Source organism: Hypanus sabinus, chromosome 17 (assembly GCF_030144855.1).
Source record: "Hypanus sabinus isolate sHypSab1 chromosome 17, sHypSab1.hap1, whole genome shotgun sequence".
In the NCBI taxonomy this organism is placed as follows: domain Eukaryota; kingdom Metazoa; phylum Chordata; class Chondrichthyes; order Myliobatiformes; family Dasyatidae; genus Hypanus; species Hypanus sabinus.
This window is the reverse complement of record NC_082722.1, coordinates 50,395,627-50,420,618: the sequence shown is the minus strand read 5'-3', so window position 1 is coordinate 50,420,618 and position 24,992 is coordinate 50,395,627. Positions and strand designations below refer to the sequence as shown.

General features: G+C 38.3%; 1 protein-coding gene across 1 annotated transcript; it reads left to right on the top strand.

The window, feature by feature from the left end:
- map1lc3b (microtubule-associated protein 1 light chain 3 beta) lies at positions 1 to 22,284 on the top strand. The gene is made up of 4 exons (XM_059993030.1): positions 1 to 148; positions 6,329 to 6,384; positions 18,235 to 18,341; positions 20,080 to 22,284. The coding sequence occupies exons 1-4, from the start codon at positions 109 to 111 to the stop codon at positions 20,252 to 20,254; spliced, it is 378 nt and encodes a 125-aa protein (XP_059849013.1). The 5' UTR covers positions 1 to 108; the 3' UTR covers positions 20,255 to 22,284.
- Positions 22,285 to 24,992: the final 2,708 nt, after the last annotated feature.

Below are 24,992 nucleotides of genomic sequence, written 5' to 3'. Positions count from 1 at the left end.
TCGGCCGCTCTGAGTCAGCTGACCGACTCGCCGCGGCCGCTTTCAGTGTTTTGTTTGTGCCTGTCTAAAGTAAACGTCCCGTCGAGGAAGGAGAGCGCTTTAGTTAATATGCCGACAGAGAAATCCTTCAAGCAGAGGAGGACTTTCGGTAGGTGCGGAAAGGGCCTGGTGCGCAGCGGTGAAAGGACTGGGCGTAGGGTTGGCTCCGGCGAGTGAAGCGACAAGGCTGGGCCCCTGAATCCTGGCGGCCTTGTATCCCTGGATTTCGGGGCTGGTCATGTCTGCAGTGTGCCTTTTTTATTTGGTGCTGAAATCTGATTGAACGTATTTATGCGGCGTGTGCGACGGAATGCCCAAACCCGGAAATTACACCCCATTTTCAGATGGGGTCCCGGTAATGTGCCGGCTGTTCTCTGCAGGGAAACATCCAGGACGTGAGAGTCTTGCAAGTTGTGTGGGACTTAGGTGAAGGGAATCAATCAAATTATGATACCTTAATCTAGTAATGTTTTCATTCTTTTGTTTAAGTTTTGGTTTCGCTTTCCACTTCGGAGTCATCCAACACAGGATTGGGCCAACCATCAAGTGCCTATTTAGACGAGTCCCTTTGTTATCAAGATATCTTTATTGAAGTCTCATTAAAACCCAGTCTCTTGAGATTATGTATTAATCGAAGCTATTTTAGTAATTTTTTTATGATGTGAAATATTCAATAACGCTGAAGTGTTATTCCCCTTCACATGGTGGCCAAAACTAGGGAAAAGCGATGTCTCACCATGGAGGCTATATTTGAGGGCAATAGAAGTATGGAAGTGATATGTAGTAAATAAAGAAAGCAAGCACAGATTTTTTTCCTTCCCTACTTTTTAGAAATATTGTATTATGGTTTTTTAAAATGGTTACCCAACTGCCAAGTCATGTAACGTGTCTCCATGACAAAATACAAAACGGTACGTCGTAAAAAGTAGTTTTTAAGAGATGTCGCAGAGAGAATTAGCATTTGGTGATAAAAATCCAGAATTTGGATTTGGCAACCAGAGACAGATATAAGTAGTGAAGTAGTGATGCATATGTAAACAAGGGAAGTTTAATTTGGGTGGTATGTGGTTCCCAAGTGAGACAAACACTGAGTTAGATGTGTCTTGCTACCCTCAGATCTGTCTGTAATAGAAGTAAATCAGCTATTGAAGGGGCAAAATGCTGCCGATACAGTACTGGAAACTTTAAAACAAATGTTGGGAATACTCAAGATCTTGTAGCATTTATGGAAAAGTCACTGATGAGGAAGAATCTCAACCTGGAATGCTCATTATTTTTCTCTCCACTGATCCTGCTGAACATGCCAACTTTTAATACATATTTCAACCTTACTCAAAGCCCAAAGTTCACTTGATATCAAATACAATGCAGTGGTGAGCAAGCTAGTTGTTACAGCGTCCAGGGAAAATCATTGGGGTATGTTTCTGTAAAAAATGTAAATGAGACTAGTCTTGCCAATATTTGGATCAAATTTCTGCTCACAATATTAAAAGTAGTAATATGGTAAATTCTAACTGTTGGAATGGTTGAGAAGTGATGACATTGAACTCCGTATCACCAATACGCATAAGAAAAGAGATATTGTTTATCCTATTATATAGCTCTCTAATGGAATCCATTTTCACTGTTAATCTGAATTATATTGAGGTTGAACAGACTCCACTATAAGTGAAATAGAAATGTAACCCATTTTCAGTTTTTTAAAAAAAAGGGACAGATTGCTAGCTTGGAAAAGATAATCTTGATTTTTAATGCATGAAAGGTGGAATTGATGTTGTTGCCATTTGGGTGATTTGCTTTTTCTGCATGTGGGAGGGTGATGTTTTTCTTTGAGCAGGTTCCACAGTTTTCTTTCATGGCTGTCTGGAGAAGATAAATCTCAGTTGTATACTGCATACATACTTTGATAATGTAGTTGGAACTTTGACTTTTCCAAAATGTGCATTCCATTCCTTTTTATTCTACCTAGTTTCTTGTAATATTTTAGATTTGCAGTTTTAAAAGAAAGACACTAAAGCCATGGTTATAGATACCCTGTATTATTTAGATATTCATCTAACAACCAGCTTGGGAAATGGCAATCATAGAACTCATTCTGTTCAGTTAGAAAGGATTAATTGATTTAGGGGTACTTTTGAGTAACCATTATGATGGGATTTTATTTTGAGTCTGCAATTGATGTGACTTAACTAGGATAGTTTCCTTTCTTTAGGTTTAAGAATATTAGAAAGGTTTTAGGGAGATGTTAACACAAAGTACACTGCAGATGCTGTGGTCAAATCAAGATGTACAAAAAAAAAGCTGGATGAACTCAGCAGGTCGGGCAGCATCTGTTGAAAGAAGCAGTCAACATTTCGGGTTGAGACCCTTTGTCAGGACTAAAGGAGGGGGCAAGGGCCCTATAAAGAAGGTGGGGGGAGGGTGGAAAACCAGAGGAAAAATCAAGGGGTGGGGGAGGGGATAGGCAGGGGAAAGCACTATGGGTAGTCATGAGAGGTAATAGGCAGCAAGAAGAGGAGGAATGGGGGAAGGGAGAGGGAGGGAATTACCGGAAGTTGGAGAATTCGATGTTTATACCAAGGGGCTGGAGACTACCCAGACAGTATATGAGATGTTCCTCCAACCGAAGTTTGGCCTCATCATGACAGTAGAGGAGGCCATGTACAGACATATCTGAATGGGAATGTGAAGCAGAGTTGAAGTGAGGGGCAACCGGGAGATCCTGTCTGTTGTGGCGGACGAGCGTAGGTGCTCGATGAAGTGGTCCCCCAATCTGTGTTGGGTCTCGCCGATGTAGAGGAGGCCTCACCGGATGCAATAGCTTACCCCAACAGACACTCAAGTGAAGTGTTGCCTCACCTGGAAAGGACTGTTTGGGGCCCTGATTGGTGGTAAGAGATGAGGTGTAGGGACGGGTGTAGCACTTGTGCTTGCAGGGATAAGTGCCAGGTGGGAGATCGGCTGGAGGAACAACACCTCCCAAGTGCAACACCTTGCTCTTATCTACATTAAATTCCTTCTACCGTGTTTCAACCCATTTTTTTCAGCTGGTTCAGAACTTTGATAGTTTTCTTTGTTGTCCGCTAACCCCGAATCCTGGTGTCATCAGATTTGCTGATCTGGTTACTACATTATCATTCAGTTGATATTCTGATCCATGTGACGCACCATTATTCACAGGCCTTCAGTCAGAGAGGCAGCCATCTACTGCCACTCTGGGCTCTCCCTTGAAGCCAATGTTTAATCCAATTTGCTGCCTTATCCTGAATAGCAAACAACTGAACCTTGGCCGTCCTCCCATGTAGGACCTTGTTAAAGGCCGTGCTCAAATCCATGTTGATAACATCCACAGCTCCACCGAGCACTCAAGCGTGCAGCAAAGAATCAATAAAGACACCGACTTGCAGTACCCCAAAAACTCGGCACCAGAATAAAAAGATTTTTTTCCATCCTGTAGGTTGGCTAAAATAAAGTTTGCAAGTGTAGTTCAGCTTCCTCACTCTTATTTGTTTGGGTAACTGTCTTTGCCCAATTGTTTAATACACACAATCCTAGAATTATATTGTTTTCTTGGTCTTCCATTCCAGCAGAAAAATTATCCTTTATATTCAATTAAGGTGAGAAGGGGAACGTTTAAAGAAGATTGAAACATTTTTCTTCCTACACGGCATGTTACCGTCAGGGATACACTGCTGGGGAAGTGGTTGAAGTAAATACATTAGCATTGTTGAGGCATTAGACAGGCTGGGAATGGAGGGACATACTGTATTCCATATTCAGGCAGATTGGGTTGATTTTAATTGCATGGTTGCCACAAACACTGGCTGAAGGGACTGTGCTGTATTCTTGTTCTTGGGGGGGGGGGGGTGTGGAGAGAGAGAAGGGTCGATGTTTTGGGTCGCGACTCTTCATCGAGACTGGAAGGGAAGGGGGAAGAGGCCACAATTATTAGGTGGTTGGGAGGGGAAAGAGTACAAGCTGGAAGGTGATGAGTGGAAAAAGTAAAGAGCTGGAAAAGATGGAATCTGGCAAGAGTGGACCATGGGGGATGGGGAAGGAAGTGGGGCACCTGAGGGCATTGATAGGCAGGTGATGGGAGGAGAGAGGGTAAGAGAAGTGATTGTTCTTTTTATAACTTCATATGTATGTCTCGTATTCTTGTCTAGATACTTGATGAATCACAACACTAATGTTATCTTCGATGTAATTAGTTTCCATTTCCAACTGCAGAGTGGGAGCTTTAATTTTTATCTCATCATTCTCATCAGTTTCATTAATATCTCTGCATACTATTCATTTGGGGATCTTGATGTGTGCAAATATTTCATGCTGACCAGTTTTTTTTGCATAAGCAAAACTAGCCTAGACAGTAAATGTGGAAAGGATGTTTCACATGGTGGGGGAAGTCTAGGACAGCTTCGGGATAGGGGGTGTCCATTTAAAACAGATGCAGAGAAATTCCTGTAGCCAGAGTGTGGTTATTTTGTGGAATTTGTTACCATAGGTGGCTGTGGAGGCCAGGTCATTGGATGTATTTAAGGTGGAGATAGCTTCTCGATTGGCCACAGCATCAAAGGTTACCATGATTGAATGGCGGAGCAGACTCTATGGGCTTAATGGCCTAATTCTGCTCCTATGTCTTGTAAGATTTCAGGAAGTCGTATCTGCTGCACTCTTATCTATCCATCAGATCTGATTTAAATCAAAAAACCCAAAATGGTATTTTAAAAAAAAATTAATATTGAAGCAGCATTCTGGACACCAGAATTTAGCTTCATCTCCTTTACTGCTAATAACTTGCATTTAAAGCTGTTTTACTTAAGTACTTCCCAGATCAATTATCTGTTTTATTTCCAATCTCATCCCTGAAGAATGTCTCCAGTTTAATTTTAATTCTGACCCCTCTATTTTGCTGTTGGAAAGGATCCTTCTTGTTGTCTAAGGTCTTTGTGTTGGCATATTTAAAAAATCTCTGGTTGTACTGTTTAGGATTTCTCCTTGGCTTGTATCTCTAAATTTCTTCCTTTAAGAATTATTCGGGTACTCAATGTGAGTAACTTCACAGTAAATATGAATGAAATATACTTCTGCAGTTTAAAAAACGATTTTATTGTGTCCCTTCCATGGACTCTGCACTCTGCCTCGGTAAAGCAGCCAGCATAATCGAAGACCTCACTTTGGTCAATTTCATCCTATCCTTCTATTTAGCAGAAGATGTATGAACCACTAGGCTCAAGAACACTTCTACCCCTTTGTTAAGTGGTTATTTAATGTTCCCTAGTATGATAAAATAGACTCCTGGCTTCACAATCTACTTTGATCTTGCAGCTATGTTTACTTGCACTGTACTTTCTCTGTAGCTGTTAGACTTTATTCTAAATTCTATTGTTATAGTACCTCGTTCTACCTCAGTGTGCTGTGTAGCGTCTGAAGATTTTTGGATTGACTGATGTAAATGCCATCCCACTAGACTGTTCCTTAATCAAATTCTCTGCTCCCCTCCCCCCACATGCCCCTCTGCTTTTGTGTAAGAAGGGGCAGAGACAGGTTTTTTTAAAATTATTGCTTTCATTTGTGTCTGAGAATATTGTTTATCTCTAGCATGTCTACTTGGGAATCAATTTTTGGTGCAACAGGGAAACTTTTTTGAGTATTGATACTTACTGGGATTGTTACTGCAAATATTTTAAAAATCGCATATACAAAGTGTTTTTTTGTATAGGGAAAATTGCATGTTTGATCATCCAGTTCCTATGTGTATAGCTAGAACAGATCGTTACATACAGTTCTTTTAATCCCCTTTTTTGTTTTGCTTCACAAAGTAAGGTTGAAGTTTTTGAACAGTTTCTATAAAAGGGGAGATCCTTGGGGGAAAAATGTGTTTAAAATTTCAAAGAAAATTTCACTCAAAAGGAAAGTTCAGTCACTATGTACAACCCTGAGATTCATTTTCTTGGCATATTTAATAAATCCATAATAGAATAATAATTACCTGGACTGTTCAAACAGTGGAAAAATACTACAAACTGTGCAACTACAAAAAGAAATAAATGAACATGAGGAGTCCTTGAAAGTCAGTCCATAGATTGTGGGAACACTCCAATGATAGGACAAGTGAAGTTATCCCCTTTGTTCAAGAGCCTGATGGTTGAAGGCTAATAATTGTTTCTGAACCTGCTAGTGTATGTCTTAAGGCTCCTGTACCTTCCTGATTTCTTAAAATCATTTTTTCATAAAATCCCTGTGATAATTCCACAATTTTATATCTTAAAATTAATCTGTTTTGCAGAGCAGAGAGTGGAAGATGTACATCTTATTCGAGAGCAGCATCCCAACAAAATTCCAGTGAGTACACTAGGGGAGTTGAAATTGTTTTTCAAATTTTAAAATGGTGTATGAGAAGAATTGGGGCTTGGGACAAATCTGCCAAATTGGGAAGATGCTTTCCAGCCATTGGTCTCATCTCCAGCTGCTCCCAGTGCCTTTCTATTTCTTGCGTCTTTTCACGGTAGCTGCTGGCTAACGGAACTAAACTTGGCTTTTGTGGGGTGTTTCTTTCTTTTTCAATTTTTTTATTGATTTTCATATATACATATAAAAAAAACATAACATAATAATGAGTAAATTATGAATACAATAGACTTGAAGTCACGTTGATAATAAGATAACAATATCCTGTTAAACATCAGCAGAAAAAAATACCTTAATCAATCAAGTCCATATGATTAAATATGAAAAAAAACAAAAATAACCATTAAAAGAAGAAAAAATTTGAAAATATGTGAAAAAAGTATATATTAAGAAAAATAAAACACTAAACTAAACTAACATGGGCAATAGTAATAGCTTACAAGTATATGATAGTGTCAAAAAAACTCCAGAACTCCATACCTGAACATGAATAAGCAGAAAGAAGGTCTGGAAAAGGCCAAATTAATTCATATAAAAATGTCGAATAAACGGTCTCCAAGTTTCTTCAAATTTAATTGATGAGTCAAAAATAGTGCTTCTAATTTTTTCCAGGCTCAGATAAGAAATAGTTTGAGAAAGCCACTGAAATGTGGTAGGAGGATTTACTTCTTTCCAGTTTTGTAATATAGACCTTCTGGCCATTAATGTTACAAAAGCAATCATTCGTCTGATTGAAGGGGAAAACTGATTACCATCTTCATTTGGTATGCCAAAAATTGCAGTAATAAAATGAGGTTGTAAATCTATATTCCAAATTGAGGAAATAGTAGTAAATAAGTCCTTCCAATAGTTATGTAAAGTGGGACATGACCAAAACATATGGGTCAATGAGGCCACTTCTGAATGACATCTGTCACATTGAGGGTTAATATGAGAATAGAATTGAGCAAGTTTATCTTTAGACATATGAGCTCTATGTACAATTTTAAATTGTATTAAAGCATGTTTTGCACATATAGAAGAGGAATTAACCATTTGCAAAATTTTTTCCCATTTATCTGTTGATATATCGAAGTTCTTTTTCCCATTCTTGTTTAATTCTAACTGATATTTCTGGTTGTATCTTCATAATCATATTATAAATAAAAGCTACTAATCCCTTCTGACAAGGGTTTAAGGTAAAAATCAAATCTGTAAAATCCACTAAAGTTGAATTAGGAAAAGATGGTAAAACTTTATGTAAGAAATTTCTAATTTGTAAATATCTGAAAAAATTAGATTTAGGTAATTCAAATTTGTTGGAAAGTTGGTCAAATGACATCAAAGTATCTTCAAAGAAAAGATCACGAAAACATTTTATACCTTTCCTTTTCCATATGTTAAAAGCTTGATCTGTCCAAGAGGGTTTGAAAAAGAAATTAAGTAAGATAGGGCTATCAAGAACAAAGTTTTTCAAAGTAAAAAACTTACGAAATTGAAACCAAATTCGTAATGTATGTTTAATAACAGGATTAGATATTTGTTTATTAAATTTAACTAAATCAGCAGGAAGACAAGAACCGAGAACAGAGAATAGAGAATATCCCTTTACCTCATTACATTCCAAATTTACCCACTGTGGGCACAATGGTGAATCCAAATCTAGTTTCCAATACATTAAATTACGAATATTATTTGCCCAATAATAAAATCTAAAGTTAGGTAAAGCTAAACTACCATCTTTTTTAGATTTTTGTAATTGCTTTTTACTTAACCTAGGGTTTTTATTTTGCCACACAAATGAGGAAATTTTTGAATCTTGTATTTGAACACGGGATTTTTTTTTAAAGGTATATTACACTTTCAAATTTTGATGTTTATACTTTTTTTTATTAATGATTGTTTTATTATATTAGTTTTATTCTGATTGATATATATTTTCTTTTTGCAACTCTATATCTTAATCTGGGTGTTATATAGTTTTCTTTTAATCTTTTTATAGAGCTGCCATCTTGAAATGGGGGTAATGTTAGTATTAGATTATGCGCTTGCCGCTTGGCTTTTTTTCGAAGGGTGGGGCGAGGGGGTAGGGATCTTATTTCACGCTTTTGCTCTTTATTTTTTTGCTTTTAGTTTATGGGCCAACTTTAAATTATTAATATTGTTGAGGTGTCATGTTCCCCGGTTGCTCCTGAATCAATTTTCCTCCTTCCTGAATTGTGGGTTATGTGTCTTTTTAACCTTTTATGATACACACAACTAATATTAGTATGATGGATAAATCTGTCAACTTTATCTCCTGGAATACTAATGGTTTAAATCATCCGATTAAACGTAAAAAAATATTTAAAGTATTCCATAGACTGAACGCTAATATTATCTTTGCACAGGAGACCCATATCAGGAGGGAGGATAATCAACGTTTTTTAAGGTTCTGGAAGGGTCAACAATTTCACTCGAATTGTACCGCTAAAATTAGGGGTGTGTCTATTTTTATAGACCCCTCAATATCGTTTACACATCATGAAATTATTTCTGACCCACAGGGTAGATTTTTGTTGATAACTGGCTTACTTTTTAATCAGAAAGTTGTTCTAGTTAATATTTATGCTCCAAACTTTGACTGCCCTGAATTTTTTAAACGTTTATTTACTTCCCTTCCTAATCTAAATGAATATATGTTGATAATGGGTGGAGATTTTAATTGTTGTTTGAATCCTTCGATGGATAGATCTAAACCTATTCGTACTCTTCCGAACAGATCAGCCCTACTTATTAATTCTTTTATGGTTGATTCGGGAATTACAGAAATATGGCGGTTTTTGAACCCTAAAGATAAAGAATTTTCATTTTTTTCACATGTATATCATAGCTATTCTAGAATTGACTATTTTCTTATTGATCATCGGTTATTAACGGATGTTATTGATTGTAAATATTCTATTACTATTTCGGATCATGCACCTTTGAAGTTATCTATTAAGATTTCGGACTATTCCAATAATATCAGATCTTGGAGGCTTAACGCTACTTTGCTTCAAGACCCAGAATTTATCACCTACATAAAACAGCAAATTGACTTGTTTTTCTCAACAAACTATACTGAAGAAATCGACAGAGGAATACTTTGGGACTCTTTTAAGGCTTTTATCCGTGGACAAATTATCTCATATTCTGTTGGTAAAAGAAAACAAAGATATTTAGATATTGCTTTATTAGTGGATAAAATCAAGGAAATTGATAAGATTTATTCCGTGACTCCTACCAAAGAACTTTATAAGAAGAGAGTTGAGCTTCAAATGGAACATAGTTTACTATTATCTTCTTCAATTGAAAATCAATTAATTAGGACCAGGACTCAATTCTATATTCACAGTGATTGAACTGGCAAACTGTTAGCTAATCAATTAAAAGCTATTTCGACTAAGCGACAAATTATTAAAATTCGCAAACAAGACGGTAATTTAACTACTGATCATAAAGAAATTAATAATACTTCTCAAGATTTTTATAAATCTCTATATCAATCAGAATTTGATGGTGACCTGTCCATGATAGATCATTTTTTTAACAATTTGAATATTCCTAAACTGATTGATGAAGACCATAGCCTGTTAGATGCTCCTATCTCTATGGTGGAAATAGGAGAGGCTATCTCATCAATGAATTCAGGGAAAGCTCCTGGTCCTGATGGTTATATAGTAGAATTTTTTAAAACTTTTTCTTCTTTGCTCTCTCCTTGGTTATGTGAAATTTTTAATGATGCGTTTGCTAAGAAGAGATTACCTCAATCTTTTTATGAAGCTAATATCTCTCTAATTCTTAAAAAAGATAAAGATCCTACTTTATGTACATCTTATTGCCCTATATCACTATTAAATGTAGATTCTAAGATTCTTACAAAAATTTTAGCCATTAGATTAGAAAAAGTACTATCACAGATTATTTCAGAAGATCAAGCTGGTTTTATGAGGAATCGGTATTCCTTTTTTAATGTTAGAAAATTGATTAATATAATTCATACTTCACCACCCACGATCCCAGAATGTGTTATTTCATTAGATGCTGAAAAAGCTTTTGATAGAGTTGAATGGATATATTTATTTAATACATTGAGAAATTTTAAATTTAGTCCTAACTTTATATCATGGATTAAATTAATATATTATAAACCTGTTGCTTCTGTTCTTACAAATAACTATAGATCCTCTTTTTTTCAATTACCTCGTGGTACGAGACAAGGCTGTCCCTTAAGTCCTTTATTATTTAATATTGCATTAGAACCTTTAGCTATTGCTATTCGTGAATCTCCTAATATTTTTGGTATTACCCGTAATGAGAAGTTATACAAATTATCACTTTATGCTGATGATTTGCTGTTATATATTTCTGACCCTGATAGGTCTATTCCCGCTATTTTATCCTTGTTGGTTCAATTTGGTATTTTTTCTGGTTATAAACTAAATTTAGATAAGAGTGAATTATTTCCTTTAAATGCACAAACTTTATTGAGTGATAGGATACCATTTAAAGTTGTTACTGATAACTACCTATTTAGGTATAAAAATTACCAAGAAATATAAAGATTTATTTAGACTGAATTTTTTACCTATGCTTCATCAAATTCATCAACTTACTACAAGATGGTCTCCTTTATTTTTATCATTAATTGGTCGGATTAATGCTATTAAAATGATGATTTTACCGAAATTTTTATACTTATTTCAAGCCTTACCAATTTTTATTTCTAAATCTTTTTTTGATTTTGTGGGGTGTTTATGATAGCACTTGCCCTTCGCAGCCAAGTACCTTCCAACATCCTCGTTACTGTAGGCACTTCATGGAACAAGCCACAGACATTTTGTCACAATGGGAAAATATGTAAATGATTAAAATTGATAACTATCTTTTCCTGAAAATGGATAAAAATGAACAGATCACTTTTTCAATCAGCAGCTGATAGACTTGATGTTTGTTTTGGTGTGCACTGTAGAAATAGACCAGGAGTTCAGATGTGCTGCCATCTCAGCTCTGGACAGACAGTTACTTGCGTGCAACAAGGCACACGGTTTAAAGTCTGGGAGTTCATTGCACAGCTGTCTTTTTGTTGTCAATACAATAACAAGATGCTGCTGGGAGTTGCATACAGGCCTTCAAACAGAAGCCAGAATGGGTTACAAATTGCAACAGGGGATAGAAAATACATGTCAAAGAGGCAATGTTACAATAGTCATGGGGATTTTAATAAGCAGGTAGATTGGGAAGGTTGTTGCTGATTTTGGAGTCCAAGGTAATTTGTAGAATGCCTACAAGATAGCTTTCTAGAGCAGCTTGTGTTTGAACCCACTAGGGGTTCAGCCATTCTGGAATTGTGCAATGAACTGGATTTGATTAGGGAGTTTAGGGTAAAAGAGCCCTTAAGAGATGGTGATTATAATCTGATAGAATTCTCCTGCAATATGAGAGGGAAAAGCTAAAGTCAGATTTATCAGCCTTGCACTGGACTAAAGGCAATTACAAAGGCATGAGAGGGGAGCTGGCTAAAGTTGATGGCAGAGCAGCAATGAGTTTTTGGAAGCAATTCAGAATAGATAATCCCAAAGACGATGTCTTAAAGGCAGGATGACATAGCCGTGGCAGACAAGAGAAGTCAAAGCCAACATAATGGCAAAAGAAAGGGCATATAATAGACCAAAAATTGGTAGGATATTAGAGGATTCAGAAGATCTTTAAAAACCAACAGAAGGCAAGCTATATAAGTAGCTAAAAGGTGAAATATGAAGGCAATCTAGCCAATAATAAGAATACCAAATGTTTTCAGATATGAAGAGGTGAGAGTGGATATCAGACCACTGGAAAGTGATGCTGGAGAGGTATAACGGGGGAACAAGGAAATGGCAGATGAACTGAATGAGTATTTTGTATCAGTCTTCACTGTGGAAGACACTAGCAGTATGCTGCAAGTTTGAGAGTGTCGGGGACAGGAGTGAGTGCAATTGTTATTACTAGGAAGAAGGCACTTGGAATCTGAAAGGTCTGAAGATGGACAAGTCACCTGAACCAGTTGGCCTTCACCCTGGGGTTCTTAAAGGTGGCTGAAGAGATTATGGAGGCATTAGTAATATCTTTCAAGAATCACTAGAATCTGGTGTGGTTAGAACCATAGAACATTACAGCACAGAAACAGGCCTTTTGGCCCTTCTTGGCTGTGCTGAACCATTTTTCTGCCTAGTCCCACTGACCTGCATCTGGGCCATATCCCTCCAAACCCCTCTCATCTATATACCTGTCCCAAGTTTTTCTTAAATGTCAGAAGTGAGCCTGCATTCACCACTTCATCTGGCAGCTCATTACACACTCCCACCACTCTCTGCATGAAGGAGCCCCCTTAATGTTCCCTTTAAACTTTCCCCCTTCACCCTTAACCCATGACCTCTGGTTTTTCTCTCCTAGCCTCAGTGGAAAAAGCCTGCTTGCTTTCACTCTATCTATATCTATCATAATTTTATACACCTCTATCAAATCACCCCTCACTCTCCTATGCTCCAGGGAATAAGGTCCTAACCTATTCAACCTTTTCTCTCTGTAACTCAGTTTCTCAAGTCCCGGCAACATCCTTGTAAACCTTCTGCACTCTTTCAACCTTATTAATATCCTTCCTGTAATTAGGTGACCAAAACTGCACACAGTACTCCAAATTCAGTCTCACCAATGTCTTGTACAACCTCACCATTACATTCCAACTCTGATACTCAATACTTTGATTTATAAAGGCTAATGTACCAAAAGCTCTTTACGATCCTATCTACTTGTGACGCCACCTTTAGGGAATTATGTATCTGTACTCCCAGATCCCTCTGTTCTACTGCACTCCTCAGTGTCCTACCATTTACCTTGTATGTTTTACCTTGGTTTGACCTTCTGAAGTGCAATATCTCACACTTAGTCTGCATTAAACTCTATCTGCCATTTTTCAGCCCATTCTTCCAGTTGATCCAAATCTCTCTGCAAGCTTTGAAAACCTTCCTCACTGTCCACTACACCTCCAATCTTTGTATCATCAGCAAATTTGCTGATCCAATTTACCACATTATTATCCAGATCATTGATAATAGATGACAAAAAACAATGGACCCAGCACTGATCCCTGTGGCACACCACTAGTTGCAGGCCTCCACTCAGAGTAGCAATCCTCCACTACCACTCTCTGGCTTCTCCCATTGAGCCAATGTTTAATCCAATTTACTACCTCTCCATGTATACCTAGCAACTGAATCTTCCTAACTAACCTTTGTCGTGGTTTCTTGTGCCCCACAAACGACCAGGAGACGCAGAAGATTCTTCAAGAAGTGTTAAACTTTAATTTGCAAATCAAAGCTGAGACAGTCAGTGAGCTAATTGCTGATTGCCCACTGATCCTTGTGCATAGCATTTATTTATAGCAATCTCCTGGTTTAGTTGCATTAGCATATCCAATTGGTCTACAGTTGCGTATCACCAGTACATCAGCTCCCTACTTCCCAGTATTGTTTCTACCCATTAACTTAATCATGTTCTAATCTACTTTTTGGGTCACTTGTTACCTCATCCCTGGCCACAGTTATCTCTTAGCTAGCCTCTCATTAACACACCATTATCTTCTTATTTGGCTACATTCTTAAGTCACTTATGTGTTCAATAGTACAGAGACAATAGAGATTTCATTCTCCTACTAAATTGGATACATACATAGCAAGTGGCAAATACAAAGCTGACTACATTGTTTTGGTTACAAAGCAAACAATGCAACTTTATACTCCAATACCTTTCATAAGGGGCCTTGTCAAAGGCCTTACTGAAGTCCATGTATACAACATCCATTGCCTTCCCTTCATTCACTTTCCAGGTAACTTCCTCTAACTAGCCCTCTAATCTGTCCTGCCAAAGCACTGCTGTAATATTTTCCCTGACTAGCAAAGCCACCCCCCCCCCCCCAACCTTTCATCCCTCTGCCTCTATCAAATCTGAAACTTAGGAACCCTGGAACATTGAGCTGCCGGTCCTGCTCCTCCTGAAGCCAAGTTTCAGTAGTGGCTATGATGTCATAATTCCACGTGTCAATCCAAGCCCTCAGAACATCTGCTTTTCCCACAATACTCCTCGCATTGAAATATACACACTTCAGAAGATTATTACTACCGCCCCGCCCACTCATGCTCAATGGCTTAACGACATCATGGCCTGTTTGGACCTCGAAAAAATTCATTATTCAGTTCTCAATTCGGATCTAAAGTTCCATAAGGTCTGGGGACCTTTTATCGAGTACTTTCATAACCTTCCTCTTGACTAGGGTTTTTTTTTCTCTTCGGTCCCTTGCTTTCAGCTCCTTTTTTTTCTGGTAGAAGGCATTATTATCCTCTGTTGCTGAGTGTATTCACAGTCTGGGAGCTTGGCTGTCCTGACTTATACTCTCTATATTGTGTTGTGGTTGGTCTGGAGTTGCTGTTTTTTCTTGTGTTGTGGGGCTTGGGGAGGACACTAAGCTTACTTGTCTTTAATTTAGGTGCTTTTTTTTGCTAAATTCTCTTCCTTTGTAACATTGTTATTGTATGCTTAATTTTGCACTGTTTTAATGGTCCTCATTGGGATTTGGGGTTTTTAATTTGTAAAATGTTTTGAAAAACTAATTAAAAAATTTAAAAAAAAGATTATTACTACCACACACAACCTTACTGTTAGTGACTTTGCATGATTACTAACATCATTTATTTCTACCCCCATTCCACTATCTACTCTGGTCCCCATCCCCCTGTAAATCTAGTTTAAACCCTCCCCAATAACACTAGCAAACCTCCCTGCAAGAATAAATGGTCCCCTTATAGTTCAGGTGTAACCCATCTCTTGTACAGGTCCCATCTGCCCCAGAAGAGGTCCCAATGATCTAGAAATGTGAAACCCTGCCCCCTACACCAGTTTCTCTGGCACGTGGCAGATTACTACCCTTGAGGTCCTGTTTTTCAACTTCCTACCAAGCTCTCTGTACTCACTCTTCAGGACCTCCTGACTTTCTACCCATGTCAATTGTACCGATGTGTACCACGACATCTGGCTGATCACCCTCCCACCTTAATGCTGTGCACACGATCAGAGACATCCCTGACCCTGGAGGCAACAAACCATCTGGGAGTCTCTGTCACGACCACAGAATCTTCTGTATGTACCCCTGACTGTGGAGTCCCCTATCACCACTGCTCTCCTCTTCTTCCTCCCTCCCTTCTGCACTGCAGAACCAGACTCAGTATCAGAGATCTGGCTGCCGCAGTTTGTCCCAGATAACCCCCCCCACCCACCCAAACAGTATCCAAATCGGTATAACTTTGGGAGGGGAATGGCCACAGGGGAGCCCTGCACTACCTGCCCTTTCCCCTTCCCTCGTCTGACGGTAATCCAATTACCCGTGCCCTGTTCCTTAGGTGTAACTACCCCCTGGAAGCTTCTATCTATAAACTGCTCAGTCTCCTGAATGATCCGGAGGTCATCCAGCTCCTGCTCCAGTTCCCTAATGCGGACTGTTAGGAGCTGCAGTTGGATGCACTTCTTGCAGGTATTGTCAGGGACACTGCAGGTCTCCCTGACTTCCCACATCCTGCAAGAGGAGCATTCCAACATCCTGCCTGGCATATTCTCTAGTCTGAACAAAAAAAGAAGAAAAACAGAAACTTACCGGAACCTACCCTGGCCTCTGCCTGTTTCTCGCCGAAGCCTGATTGAGCCAAAGCCGTCCCACTCCAACTCAGTCCACTCCGATGATGGCTGCTGTATATGGTGGTCTTTCTTTTAAACCTTGGCATGCCGTGTGACACGCCTGCGCAGTCTAGTCTCTTTTCCCCGAGCTGTTACAGAAACATGACCTTCTCTCCGCGATGCCTTCAGTCTTCCACTCTCAGCCTCTTGCTTCGATTGAAAAGGTTCTGGAGGATTGGAAAATTGCAAATGTCACTCCACTCTTCATGAAGGGAGAAAGGCAGAAGAAAAGAAACTATAGGCCAATTAATCTGACTCCAAAATATTGGAGTAGATTATCAAGAATGAGGTCTTGGGGTACTTGGAGGGACGTGATAAAATAGGCTGTAGTCAGCATGGTTTCCTCAAGGGAAAGTCTTGCCTGACATGTCTGTTAGAATTCTTTGATGAAATAACAAGCAGGGTAGACAAAGTGGATGTTGTGTACTTGGACTTTCAAAAGTCTTTTTACAAGGTGCCAAAAGGCTGCTTGCAAAATAAGAGCCCATGGTATTACAGGAAAGATGTTAGTATGGGTAGGTTGACAGGAGGCAATGAATGGGACTAAAGGGAGTCTCTTCTGGTTGGCTGCCAGTGACTAGTGTTCCACAAGTGTCTGTTGGGGCTGTTTTTTATGGTGTATGTCAGTGATTTGTGGATTTGAATGGCGGAATTGATGACTTATAGACAATATAGAAGATAGGTGGAGGAGCATGGAGGCTGCAGAAGGACTTGGCCAGATTAGGAGAATGGGTAAAGAAGTGGCTGATGGAACTCTCAGGATGTGTCTTGGTCATGCATTTTTGTAGAAGGAATAGAAGTGCAGACTATTTTCTAAGCAGGGAGCAGTTTCAAAAATCAGCAGTGCAAAGGGACTTGAGACCACGTGGAAGATTCCCTAATGGTTAACTTGCAGTTTGAGTCAGTAATGAGGAAGCCAAATGCAGTGTTGGCGTTCACTTTGGAAGGACTAGAATATAGAAACAAGGATATAATGTTGAGGCTTTATATGACACTGGTGTGGGCTCACTTGGAGTATTGTGAGCATTTTGGACCCCTTATCTAAGAAAGGCTGTGCTGACATTGGAGAGGGTTCAAAGGAGGTTCACAAAAATGATTCTCTGAAAGGCTTATCATATGAGGAGTATTTAATGGCTCTAGGCTTTAGGGTGGTGGAGGGAGTTCATTAAAATCTATCAAATGTTTGGAAAGCTTGGATAAGGGTGGATGTTTGTTTGCTATAGTAGGCAGTCTAGGACCAGAGGGCACAACCTGAATCTGGAACTTGTTGCTGCAAGCAGCTGTTGAGGCTAGGTCATTGAGTGCACTTCAGGCAGAGTTTGATATATTCTTTAAGTCAAGATGTGAAAGATTACAGGGAGAAGGCAGGAGAATGGGATTGAGAAAGAAATGGACCTGCCTTGATCAAATTAAGCCACACTGCCCAGCAGTCCCCAGATTTAACCCTAGACTAATCACAGGACCATTTACAGTGACCAATTAACCTATCAACTGGTCTCTTTGGATTGTGGGAGGAAAGCAGAGCACCCAGAGGAAACCTATGTGGTCACGAGGAGAATATAGACTCCTTGCAGGCAACAGTAGGAAATGAACCCAGGTTGCCAGTACTGTAAAGTGTTGTGCTAGCCACTGCAGTACCTTGCCACCCCAAACACTCCACTATATTGAGTACTAGTGATGGCCGTTTTGCTAAAACTTCAAACTGCAGCTGCAGTATAGAACTGATTTGAGTGCTGATACACTAGCTTGTCCTCTATCTCCTTTGTATTCAACATTGAAAAGTGCAAAAGCACATGACAATTTTATTCTTGAGCAAGTACTACCATCCTCAATTGTGTAATACTATCTTCATTTGACACGAGTGTCAGTTTTGATTATATCCTTGCCCTCAGGAAAGGAAGTTGAATTTGTAACTTGTACAGTGATTTCATGTGACAGTTCAATGCTATAGCCTTCTATATAATGAAGCAATGACTAATATCTAATAAATGTATGGCTGATGTATCTTTTTTTAATTTTTAGGTCATAATTGAAAGATACAAGGGAGAAAAGCAATTGCCTTTGTTGGATAAGACCAAATTTCTTGTCCCTGACCATGTAAACATGAGTGAACTGATTAAAATCATACGGTATGCATTGAATGTTTTGCTCCTTGTATTCAAGCATTTTGCATAAAGCCATCAATTGTTTTTAATCAGAATCTTGTCTCTGAAGTTAATGAAGTGTTTCTGTGGCTCCTAAATCACTTCAGAAATTTTATGCACCACTCTCACCTGGGCTGATTTGCTATTTTATATATCTTGCTCCAGAACTTTTGAACTTTGTTTTAAATTTTCTAGTATTTAACCTGCTGTATATGCTCCTCTACTTTTTATTGTAAATGTGAAATGCTTAGGTATGCTCTCAAAATGTAGGTCTCTGAGAATTGAGCAAACGCGAGGAAATCTGCAGATGCTGGAAATTCAAACAACACATAAAATGGTGGTGGAACACAGCAGACCAGGCAGCATCTATTTTCAGAGGGGGGCGGGAGGCTGGCAGTGTCAGTGGAGAGGGAAGGGTTGGGGTGAGAGGAAGATGGAGCCTCTGAGGGCCCAGGAGCTGACGATGGGATCTGAGGGAGAGGGGATTGCAGAGTGGTGGTGGGGGAAGGGGAGACGGGAGTCACAATCACAGCATGTGAAGACCTGGCCTGAAGTTCAAGGCTGGAGTCGCAGTTGGTGGTTGCTGCCTGGCCTGCTGTGTTCCACTAGCCTTTTGTGTGTGTTCTTTGAGAACTGAGTTGCTGATTAATAGGCTGCCAGTTCAATGAGCAGATGGGTGAATAGGGCTTGGTGTGAGTAGAATTTTGGGCAATGATTTTGATAGGCAAGGTTTAAAGAAGGTTATATGAAATGGGCCTACCATGAATTATTTGGTCCAGTTGGTAAATAAGGTATATGAATTTTGACAGCAGTTCTCTTCAGATAGAGAAGTTGAAGAGTATTTTGGCCTCTTATAAAGATGAAAGGTAGTCTTTATGCAGAGATGGCTTGAAGCTCATCGTGGTCAAGTATGATATCAAGTTTACAGTCTAATTCTATGAGACAGATGACTGTTCAATGTCCAGGGAATGAGTTGGAGGGTAGAAGCCAAATGGTTTGGGTCATTTCTGTTGAGGGGATTTGTAGTGTGAAAATCTGAACTAGCAATCTGAAAGCTTTTACTAAAGGTGTGCTTTTAGAAGATGTGTCACTGGGGCAGCATTGGAAAAAGTGGTAAGACAAGTAATTTTCAGTGGGATGTGAGATAGATAAATATGGTTCCACCTAGCTGGATAGTAGAAAAGATATTGAAAGCTGTGATTGGTAGATATTTGAGAGGTTATAAAGTTTATGGAATGATTGTTTTTTGCTCAGTTCAGTAGCAGAATTTAACACTTTGATATTTACAGTATTCAAATCTAATTAGAAGTGTACAAATGGAGTTCTAGGGAAAGACCTGAAGAGGAGGAGGATCTTTTTTGTCCAAGATAGTGTTTTTTGGGGGTGGTGGAGGAATGAGCATGAGTTGTATTATACTATAATGAAAGACATTGTAGATATGTTTGACCTTGGGCTGGTGCTTATCAGTAACAATAAAGCCAGATGACTTCTCATTCAGCCTTGTCTAGCAAGCTGAGATTGTTATGCCAATTTAAACAGATGAAATTTACTAACTTTACACAAGTTGCTGATTTTTTTGTAATAATTACCTGATTGCAAAGTGCTTCATGCTAAAAAAGTAATGATAATTATAATTTTCTTGAATGTTAATATTTGAATGTCTTCAGTAAATTTACTACCCAAGGTTGGTAAGAATCTGAAATTTGATTTCTAACTCTTTTAGGAGACGCCTGCAATTAAATTCAAATCAGGCTTTTTTCCTGTTGGTGAATGGGCACAGCATGGTTAGTGTTTCCACACCTATATCTGAGGTGTATGAACGTGAGAAGGATGAAGATGGTTTCCTCTACATGGTCTATGCATCCCAGGAAACTTTTGGAATGAGCACTACACTGTAACTGTAATTTGATTTACAGTACCTCAATATTCCTGTAGGTTCCCTGCCATAAAGCATTGCAAAACATAAGGCAGCTTATTCAGCTCCTTCAGGAATGAGGTATCACAGTTAATTGGAATTAAAAAGCTGGTAGTGTAACTGCAGTACTTTGCTTAGGCTCTCAAAATTGTACTGTATTCTTATAAAAGCTGTCCATAGTCATTTTATGCCAAATTCAAATTGCATTCAGAAATCATCAGGTATCTTTTATTAACTACAGACTTGAGTAATTTGAGTAACTTTTTAAAAGCAAAATGACTAAACAGAAGATTTTGCTTTGAAATTATCAGGAATTGTCTAAAACACAATAGTGCTTCAAATGTGAATTATTGAAGAGCATTTAAGTGGCTTGTTCATAAAATAGATGTATTTCTAACTAATCGTTATTCTCTGTCCAACTACATTCAATCCCTTTGGTAAGTGATTTTTAAATGGCAGTGGAAATGTTTCAACTAGAGAAGTTATGGCTATTTTTAATGAAAGGCAGCCAAGAATTAATGCTATTGGATTCAGACATAGAAAAGAAGAGTTTCTCAATTTTACAAAGTCTTTCACAACTTTCTTAAAGAAATTATTGCAGTGTTACCATTTCTCATTAAAAATGAAATTTGCTTCACTTCTGAATAGCTGTTTGTCAATTCAAAGCTGTTTCTCACATACTCAATCTCTAGCTATTGATGCTCTTGCTAAGATTTAGTGACAGTTGAACTTGATAATCTGCATTCTAAATATATCTGGACTGTCTGTATTGAAATTATGGTAAAGCACCAGAATAAAAATTGAACCAACTTTAAAAGTGCATCATATACAGTATAGTCTGCAGAAATAGGGATACAAATAATAAACAGCCATTCCATTACATTTTCTGTAAGTTTTTTAAACAATTAAGTTTTTACTTGATTAATTTAGCCGTACATTTTGATTGTATGAATGTTCTTTGTCATAAATTTGTCATCTATCCACTTAAGTTTGATATTCAGAATGTATAATGTAACCAGGCATCCTAATTAAATATGCATACTAGTCAAACTTTAGTGTTTCTCTCCATTTATGTACATCTAAATATTGTTTTCTATTGGTAAGTAATTTTAATTAGTATCTTTAGAATATTTAAAGAACATTATTTTGAATTTCTTAGATGAGTAGTCCTGGAAATGTAAGAATATGAAATTTTAAATGTGCATACCTTTTATTTGTTAATGTGTAAATACTGAAGGCAGACTTTCTTGATTCACTGCTTTTGCTGCATATGTTAATACCTGAAATAATAATTACCTGCTTTATATGTCCTCAAATCACCTTGCTGTAAGGAATTGTAGGCACAAAATCATTATGAAGGTTATTGTTATTAAAGTGTATAGGCTACATTATTGCCAAGAATTGTATCTTTTAGTTGTAAAGTAAGCCATTAGTACTGTTGACATTTGAGGAACATTACATTCTGAAATTCTTTGTATAATGCTGCAAATTATTCAAGCTGCTCCAAATGGTTAAATATTCTGTTTTAGAATATTTAGACCGTTACTGACTCTCAATCTAAAATATCTCAAAACAAAGCATTTAATTATTGCCATATTTCTGTATTGCCCATTGTTATTCCATTGTTATCACCTGGTGTCTCCACTGTGGACTTCATCCTGATTTTACTGTTTGGTGTTTCTGAAAACAGAATGTGACAAAAATCCAAAAATGTTCAACAGTGCCTTGGTTTTAGTTTTAATTGTCATTTTGTTTGACATAAAAATTTAAAGTACTTCATTGACACTTGACCTAATGTATATTTTCAATAGTACATAAACAGATTTGTGTAATTTGTAAATTAGAACTACTTTTTTTATTGGTTACTTTGGATCTGCTGTTGAGAAACCAGAACTGACAACTTGTAAATATACTGTGTATGATATACTGAGTATGAACTGCGTGCCTGAATGGAAAGATGCATTTGCCCTTTTCAAATAAATGAGAACGAAGTAAAATCTTGGTTTGCTTTCTTCAGCAATGCTATTAATAGCAAATACATTAAAATATCCATTAACAATTGAATTTAATCCCACCAAGTGCAGGCTGATGCAGTTTGGTTAGTCAAATGGGGGTAATACTAAAGAATGTTGATAAACAGCAGGATGCTAGGGTTCAATCAACTCCATAGCTTGCTAAAAGTAGCAACAAAAATAGTGGAAAAGAAAGCATAGTATTCCCTGCATAGGACAGAGTATCAAATGTAAAAATTCAGATGCTTCACAAAACACTAGTTAGAGTACATTTGGAATATTGTGCAAACATGAGGAAATCTGCAGCTGCTGAAGATTCAAATAACACACAAAATACTGGTGGAACACAGCAGGCATCTATAAGGAGAAGCACTGTCAACATTTTGGGCTGAGACCCTTCGTCTTCCTTGTTTGGAATATTGTGTTTAGTTCTTGTCACCACACTATAGGAACAATGTTCCAGGTTACTATGAGAAATCAAAGTAAAATTTATTATCAGTGTAATGCATGTCACCACATGCAAGCAGGAAATTCTTGATCTGCAGCATTACTTGGCAAATTTACAGAACAGGATCAATGGATCAAGAATCCTGAGGCACTTGTACTTTCTTCCTGATAGCAGCAGTGAGAAAAAAGTGGCCTGGATGGTAAAGATCTTTGATAATAGATGCTGCTTTCCTATGGCAACTTTTCATGTAGCTGTGCTCTGTGGCTGGGACGGCTTTACCTGTGATGTACCAGGCTGAATCCATTACCTTTTGTAGGATTTTCTGCTTGAACATTGGTGCTCTGGGACCAGGCCACAAAGCAAGCAGCCACTCAGCACACTTTCCACCATACATACTGGATCTGCAGACTCATGAAGAAGGTGCTGCTGTGCTTTCTTTGCAATTATGTTTACATGGAAGTGTCCAGGACAGGTCTTCTGAGGTAGTGACACTCAGGACTCTGTTTACTGACCCTGTCCACCTCTAATTACTGGCTCATGGCCTCTGGGTTTTCCCTCTCCAGAAGTCTACAATCAGTTTCATTGGTGTATGACTGCTGCACCATTAGTAATGGTCTTTGCATTCTCTAGCCTCGAAGTACCAGAAGGTTGGTGGATGGAAAATATTATTCCTTTGTTCAAGATGGATAATCAGGCTTTTGCTGGGAATAACAGACCAGGGTTAAGCAAACTACTGGAGAGGGTTCTTAGAGATGGGATTTACAAGCCTTGGAAGATGCATAGTATGATTAGCAATAGTCAGCATGACTTTGTAAGGGGGAAATTGTGTCTCATGAGCCTGATTGACTTCTTTGAGCAAGTGATAAAGCAGATTGATGAAGATAGGCTAGTGGATGTGATATATATGTAAGATGTTTGACAAGGTTCTCTGTGGTAGGTTCACTTAAAAATGAAGATATGAGGCATAGGTCCTGGAAAATTTGGCTCTGGATTCAGAACTGGTTTGCCCACAAGATAAAGGATTGTAGTAGATGGAACATATTCTGCCTAGAGGTTGGTGACAAGTGGTGTTCTGGGTCCCCGATCTTTGTAATTTTAATAACTGAGGAAATGGAAAGTTGGTTAGTAAGTCTGCAGATGACAGAATGGTTGGTGGTGGTGTGGATAGTGTAGAAGGTTGTTGTAGGTTAAAATGGGACATGATAGATTATAGAGCTAGGCTGAGAAGTTGCAGACGGAGTTCAACTGATACACAGTCAAACTTGAAGGCAGAGTATAGAGTTAGTGGTAGTATCCTTGGAGTCCACATCTATAGATCTTTCAAAGTTGCCATGCAAGTTGATAGGGTGCTTAAGAAGCCCTATTGTGTGCTGCCCCTCTTTAGTCGGAGAGATGAGTTCAAAAGCTGTGAGGTAATGTTGCAGCACTATAAAACTGATTAGACCATATTTAGAGTAATGTGTTCAGTTCAGCTCATCTCATTTTAGGAAGGATGTTGAAGCTTTGGAGAGAGTTCAGAAGAGATCTGCCAGGATGCTGCCTAGATTAGAGAACCTGTTTTATGTGGGATAGTTGAGTGACCCAGCCTTTTCTCATTGACTTGATAGAGATGAAGAAGAATGTAAGGAACATAAATAGTGGACAGCCAGCATTATTTTTCCTGGGGTGGTAATGGCTGATATGAGAGGGCATACTTTTGAGATGCTTAAAGGAAAGTTACAAGGGGATGTCAGATTTTTTTAAACAGTAGTCAGTAGAATGCGCTGTTCAGGGTGGTGGTGGAGGCATATACATTAGGAATATCTGGGAGACTTTGATAAGGCACATGAATGAAAGAAACATGGTGGGCTTTGTGAGAAGGAAGAGTTAGATTGATCTTGGAGTAGGTTAAAAGATTAGCACAACATTGTGGGCTGAAGGGTCACTACTGGTGCTTAACTGTTCTCTATATTAGAACACTTTTCCACATTTGTTTTCAAATAGCTGATTTAGCAAGTGACTGTGAAGCAGTTCTTAAGAACTAAGTAAGCAATAACATCATAGATGATTTTATATGTTCTGATGAAGGGTCTCAGCTCAAAATATCAACTGTTTATTCCATTCCACAGATACAGCCTGCTTGAGTTCCTCCAGCATTTTGTGTGTATTGTGTAATTTCCCCTCAAGCCTGCCCCATCATTCAATATTAACTTGGCGGATCTGCCTATACTTATATTCTTGTGCCATTTCACCATAGCCTTCAATTCACTGATCTTACAAAA

Coding starts and splice junctions, on each gene's coding strand:
- map1lc3b (XM_059993030.1), top strand. CDS start 109: ATGCCGACAGAGAAATCCTTCAAGCAGAGGAGGACTTTCG. Junction 6,385..18,234: donor AGCATCCCAACAAAATTCCA/GTGAGTACACTA, acceptor TTTAATTTTTAG/GTCATAATTGAAAGATACAA. Junction 18,342..20,079: donor GAACTGATTAAAATCATACG/GTATGCATTGAA, acceptor TAACTCTTTTAG/GAGACGCCTGCAATTAAATT.